The sequence below is a fragment of the Triticum aestivum genome, chromosome 7B, assembly GCF_018294505.1.
Source record: "Triticum aestivum cultivar Chinese Spring chromosome 7B, IWGSC CS RefSeq v2.1, whole genome shotgun sequence".
Lineage (NCBI taxonomy): Eukaryota > Viridiplantae > Streptophyta > Magnoliopsida > Poales > Poaceae > Triticum > Triticum aestivum.
The window spans coordinates 139,466,275-139,472,901 of NC_057813.1; the positions used below are offsets into that span (position 1 = coordinate 139,466,275).

General features: G+C 47.5%; 1 protein-coding gene across 1 annotated transcript; it reads left to right on the forward strand.

Moving 5' to 3' along the window:
- Positions 1 to 2,277: 2,277 nt before the first annotated feature.
- LOC123161903 (UDP-glycosyltransferase 90A1-like) lies at positions 2,278 to 3,898 on the forward strand. The gene has a single exon (XM_044579717.1). The coding sequence runs from the start codon at positions 2,370 to 2,372 to the stop codon at positions 3,780 to 3,782; it is 1,413 nt and encodes a 470-aa protein (XP_044435652.1). The 5' UTR covers positions 2,278 to 2,369; the 3' UTR covers positions 3,783 to 3,898.
- Positions 3,899 to 6,627: the final 2,729 nt, after the last annotated feature.

Genomic DNA, 6,627 nt, shown 5'->3' on the forward strand with positions numbered 1-6,627 from the left:
GGACCCCACTTAACAGTACAGTGGTTCCTATGACTCAACAAAGAAGAAAAGGAAACAACGAAACAACACAGTCTTCGCGCTCCATAGTCTTCGCTCAATGTCTTCTCATGTCATAGTCTTCAATGTGAATATCTTCACATACCACCATTGTCTTCAATGTCTTCATACATTTTTAGGGGTCATCTCCGGTAGGTAAACCGAATCAATGAGGGACACTACCTGCGTTATCCTGCAATTCTCACAAGTGCATTAGTCCCTCAACCAACTTTATCGTCAATACTCCAAAACCAACTAGGGGTGGCACTAGATGCACTTACAGCCAGCGGTGACGAGGCGACGAGGGGTACCTGCTACTGAAGGGGAAACACCATCTCATCAAAGTAAACGTGTCGGGAGGTGAAAACTCGATGGGAGACGGGATCATAGCAGCGGTAGCCCTTAGTGTTAGGTGGGTAGCTGAGAAAGATGCAGGCGACGGAGCGGGGTGCAAGCTTATGAGGCGCAGTAGCGGCGATGCTAGGGTAGCAAAGGCAGCCGAAGATGCAAAGCTCATCATAAGAGGGTGCTGAACCGAAGAGAAGGTGATGAGGTGCAAAGTTCCCGCGAGTGCGACATGGACGGATGTTGATAAGGAGGGAAGCGGTGGCGAGAGCGTCAGGCCAAAAGCGCGGAGGCACATTGGCATGAAAGAGAAGAGTCCGAACGCAGTCATTGAGAGTGCGAAGGATACGCTCAGCGCGACCGTTCTGCTGCGAGGTGTACGGGCAAGTGAGACGAAAAGTCGTGCCATGTGTGGTGAGGAGAGTACGAACAGCGAGGTTGTCGAACTCCTTCCCGTTGTCTGTCTGCAACGCGAGAATGGGACGACCAAACTGCGTGAGAACATAGGAGTAGAAGGCGGCGAGAGTGGATATAACATCCGACTTGCGGCGCAACGGGAAGGTCCACACATAATGCGAGAAATCATCAAGTATGACAAGATAATAAAGAAAGCCCGTATTACTGGCAACAGGAGAGGTCCAAACATCACTATGAATTAACTCAAACTGGTACGATGCAACATGAGAAGAAGCCCTAAACGGGAGACGAGCATGTTTGCCGAGGCGACATGCATGACACGAGTGATCCTCGTTCTTATTACACGTGAAAGAAAAACTCCTAAGTATATGGCGAAGGGTGGCAGGATTAGGATGACCCAAGCGAGCGTGCCAAAGATCCACTCCGGTGGCGAGAGCGACAGGGGCGGCGGAAGTGGTGGAGGTGGCGGAGTGAACCGGGTAGAGCTCGTCGCGGCTGTCACATCGGTGGAGCACCATCCGCGTGCGAGCGTCCTTAACAGAAAAACCACATTCGTCAAATTCAACGGTAACAGGATTTTCACGTGTAAGAGAACGAACAGAAACAAGATTTTTAATAAGTTCAGGAGAAACTAAGACATTAGACATGGATATTGGAGTGGAGTTAGACGAAAAATATGCATGACCTATATGGGTGATAGGAAGAGAGGATCCGTCACCGACGGTGATGCGGTTGGAAGTATGGACAGGATAGAAGGTGTGGAGGTTACCGGGATAAGCCATCATGTGAACGGTGGCTCTGGTGTCCATGTATCAGTCGCCGCCGCCGGTGTAGCTGGACGGGGAAGGAGCGGTGTGAAGAGCCGCAAGAAGGGCCGGGTCCCACGGCGCCGGCGGGAGAGCCTGCGGCGCGGCCGTCAGGGGCAGCAGCGGTGGCCCACCTGGCTGCGGCTGCTGGCCGTAGGGTGCCGCGTAGGGCGCCGCATGCGGCTGCGGCACGGCGTAGAACGCCTGGTGTGACAGTGGCCGGGCGCCGAGAATGCCCGGGGCAGGGCCCACCTCCTGTTTTCTCTGTATAGTTGAGGTTGTGGCCCACCTCTGTACTTAGATATACTCAACAGTAATGATAACGAAATTGAATGTCGTATTGAACTATTTATTGTTCGTCGTATGTATGCCCGCAACTATTTGTTTGAGTTGTAATGATAACGAAATTGAACTATTTATTATTGATTTATTTTATTTGTTTGATCATTTTTGCTCCTGTTTTTGAAATGTATATGTGGTTTGTGCGTGCTGCGCGCGCTGTATTTTTGCGCGTTGCTGGAGTGACGCGCGCGCTGCATTATAGCGCGGTTGTTGGAGCCAGCGCTGGTGGCCGCACTAAATCAGCCGAAGCGCGTGATAAACAGGTTTTTTACGCGCGGCGTGAAACGCGGCTGTTGGAGATGCTCTTATAAAACTGTTCCGTGAACAGGCAACAGCACGGACGGAAAACAGTCAACAGCTGCCCTATAACAGAGACAGACACACACCCGCCCACAGCTAGCCTCACCAATAGCTTCACTATCCATGGCTGCTTCACCGACGCTCCGTCACGTGGCCATGCTCCCCTTCATGGCAAAGGGCCACGCCATGCCGCTCATCCACCTCGCGCGCCTCCTTCTTGGCCGCCGCCTTGCCTCGGCCGTCACCTTCTTCACCACCCCGCGCAACGCGCCCTTCATCCGCGCGGGCCTCGCTGGTGCCGGCGGCGGCGCCGCGGTCGTCGAGCTTCCATTCCCCTCCGAGCAGGACGCCCCGCAGAGCACGGACGAGCTCCCATCGTCGACCAGTCTTGTCGACTTCGTCACCGCGGTGGCGGCGCTCCAGCCGGCGTTCGCGGACGCGCTCGCCAAGATCGAGCCCAGGCCGGACCTGCTCGTCCACGACGGCTTCCTCCGGTGGGCCAAGGACATCGCCGACGAGCTCGGCATGCCGCGGCTTGTCACCCTCGGCTTCGGCGGCTTCGCCACGTACGTCAATCGGGCAGTGACGGCACACAGGCCGCACGCACGCGTGAGCTCGCCATCCGAGCCGTTCCCGGTCCACGGTGTGCCGGACCTCCGCCTCACGAAGGCCGACCTCAACCCGCCGTTCGACGACCCGGAGCCTTCCGGCCCGCACTGGGACTTCATTTGCAAGAACCGCATCAGCATGTACTCCAGCCGGGGCATCATCGTCAACTCCTTCCACGAGCTGGAGTCGATCTACATCGACCTGTGGAACCGGGAGTTCGACATCAAGATGTGGCCGATCGGACCGCTCTCTCTCGCGGCCTCCGAACCGGCGGTCCAGACCAAGGACGACCGTGAGATCTCAGAGTGGCTCGACTCGAGGCTCGCCATGGACCGGCCGGTCCTCTATGTCGCGTTCGGATCGCAGGCCGAGCTGAGCCGGGCGCAGCTGGAAGAGATCGCCGTCGGGTTGGACAACTCCGGTGTAGACTTCTTATGGGTGGTCCGGTCCAAATGGCTCAATCCAGATGACCGGTTCAATGACTGGTTCGGAGACAGGGGCAAGGTGGTGGAAGGTTTCATCAACCAGCTCGGAGTTCTGAGTCACAAATCAGTGAGAGGATTTTTCACACACTGCGGATGGAACTCGGTGCTGGAGAGCATCGTCATGGGTGTGCCAATGCTGTCGTTCCCAATGGCGGCCGAGCAGAAGCTCAATGCCAAATTCGTCGTGGACGTGATCCATGTGGGGCTCCGAGTTCGGCCGAAGGAAGACGCCAACAAGGGAGGTAGTGGGTTGGTTATGAGTGGAGACGTGCAGGTGTTGGCAAGGGAACTGATCTTGGGAGAGGAAGGGAAACGCGCCGCTGCTAGAGCTGGTGAGCTCTCCCTGTCTTCTAGAAAGACCATGGATATAGGTGGCTCCTCGTTTGAAAACCTTGCAAAGATGGTTCAGGAGGTCAGTGAGACCCATGCCAATGGTGAGTAAATATAATCGTTGCTAGTGGTTGGTGAGCATGTGTATTAGGAGGGTTTGGAATCATCTGCTGGCTAGTCGTACAGGCTTAGTCAGAAACTCATAATTGTGGTCGATGTTTGTTTGGAGCTTTGTATTGTCTTAATGTGTTAGCGGAAGTACTTCACATTGGTCCGATAATTAAAAATGGTGCCCACACTCGTCTACAGTATGTGAAAAGTAAATAAAAAATAGTAAAACTATTTTACAAATCTGATTTTGCACGCACTGAGCATCTTGGATGCCTAAAATTTTCAAAATAAAAAAATGTGTCCGACCCGGACTTATTGATTTTGCCTAATAGATATATTGTACAGTGTTTTCCCCTATTGTATTAGCCAAATGATGAAACATCTTTGCCCAACACTCTTGATATTGCCAGACACGATTCCCGCAAAAAAAAAGATATGGCCAGACACGAGAGATGCTCAACGACCCAGTTCATGGACCTGGCAACCTTGGTTTGTGACAACTAGCATCACGGACACTAGGGCGAGGGATAGAGGTCTTTAACCATGTTCATTGGGTTAGGACATGTTTTGTTTTCTTTCCTTGCAACACACATGCATGTTTGCTAGTTTAATAAGTAATAACAATAAGGCACCAAATATGTTTAAAAATACGAAAAAACTAACACTCATATGTGTGGCATCTTGCACATCGCCCACACGCCTTCATCACCACTCATTTTGCCACGTATAAACAGATGACATCAGTAGGATTTTTTTTTTTGGCTTTTCGCTTAAAAATGTTTTATCTCCTAATTAAAAATTCAAATTAAGAATCTGTTTTCATCATTAAATCCGTCTCGACGAGATCTTCAAAACTAGACCCCATGTTGATATGTTTCGACAAAAATAAATTGCCTAAAAGTTGCCACGATGTTTACACTATAGTTGTCATAGTGCTTAAACTAAAGTTGCCATGTGGCGATTTTAGTTTGTAGAGCATGTCAATTTTAGTTTTTTGATGATGGCAATTCCAGTACTTTGACCATAAAAATTAGTTTTTGTATGAACCATGGCAATTTTAAGTGCATTTATCATGGCAATTTTAGTTTATGGTTCATGACAAGTCTAGTTTCTTAATTCCTCGTCTTATAATATGTCAAAATTTACTTTTAAATGCAGAAGAAAATAGCTGAAACATATCATGGCAACTTCAGTGTAAACATCATGGCAATTCATTTGCAATAGACATGGCAACTTTTAACCCCAAAAAAAAATTCATTGAAATATATTGATATGAGATCTTGTTTCGAAGATCTCGTCACAAGGGATTTAATGGTGAAAACGGATCTTCAATCGGATTTTTCATTTACAAGATAAAATATTTTAAAAACTAAAAATCCAAAAAAAAAATCACATGCATGCATGCGGTGACATGACGCAATCTATGTGTTATAGGGTGTGTGGGCGGGTTTGACTCACACCACACGTGTAGGCGTTAGCGTTGTCCTAAAAATAATATCATCTATCAGATGAAACATTTAATTAATTCTTGTAACTTTATAATTCTTGATGGACAATTCAGATGAAAGTTGATTCAAACAGATTAGCAAATATGTGTCTATGTATATGCACTGAACAGCCTCTTGTGTTTGTGACATTCAGTGAAGAAAAATAGAAGTTACAATTTGAATGTAGATTGTGCACTCATTTGGTCTTAGACACTGCGAATTACCCAATCCTAATACGGGGAGGCAGTGACAATAAATAATAATACCAGGCGCCTTACTATCTCGTAATTGAAATGAGTACAATCTAAATCTCTTAGCAAGGATCCATTGGAGCGCAAGTCTTGTGCCTTGCAGCCACGGTAATTCCAACTCCAATAGCGTATATTTAAGTTGTTGTAGTTAAAAAGCTCATAGTAGGACCTTGGGTTGGGTCGGCCGGTCCGCCCCACGGCGATCACCGACCTACTCGACCCTTCGGCCGGCATCATGCTCCTAGCCTTAATTGGCCTGGTCGTGTTCTGGGCATATTACTCTGAAGAAAGTAGAGTGCTCAAAGCAAGCCATCGCTTTAAATACATTAGCATGGGATAACATCATAGTATTTCCGTGTTTCAAATAAGTCAGTGAGGCGGGCGCACAATACGCCAATATATTTGGTTGTGTCCAAGGCCAATTCATGATTAGATACTTGACAATTTCGGTTTATTTCGACGCCTCACTAATGCGGAGTGGAAATATATGAATAACACGTCTAGAGAAGCGTTTGAGCAATTGGAAGGGCAAATAGCTCTCCGTTGGATGATGATCTATATTTTCAATTTTCTTCTCATAAAAATGATTCTATATATGCTCTCCGTTTTCAAACTTCCAAAAGGAGCCATGCAAAGGCTGGGACATTACATATCCAAAATCTTTTGGCAAGGGGACAGTGGAAAGGAAAAGACATAGGTCAACGAAATGAAGCGTGGATTGTCGACCAAAAGCTCAATGAGGTATGTTGGAAATATATCATAGAGGAAATAGTAAATGTATTTTTATTTTATTTTTCATGTTCATAATCAAGTTTATTGTTGTGTTATAATTGCGTCAATTCTTTAATATGACATTCAGAGAAAACCTCAATTGCACATGTGGAAATATAAACACCAAATGAATCCCTAGTCATGCCTCAAGAACTAGCTCATGTATTAATGATGGTCTTATTTTCATGATCATGGGCATTGTTAAACTAACAAGGATGATGAAAACACATTGTTATTGAAACAATGGTGTCGAATAGACTCGACTTATGAATTACTACGAAATCACATCATTATTGTGTTGTTGATACTTTCATACAGAGTGTTAACGTCTACTTAC

Bases quoted from the DNA above. Each gene is read 5' to 3' on its own strand.
- LOC123161903 (XM_044579717.1), top strand. From the start codon at position 2,370: ATGGCTGCTTCACCGACGCTCCGTCACGTGGCCATGCTCCCCTTCATG.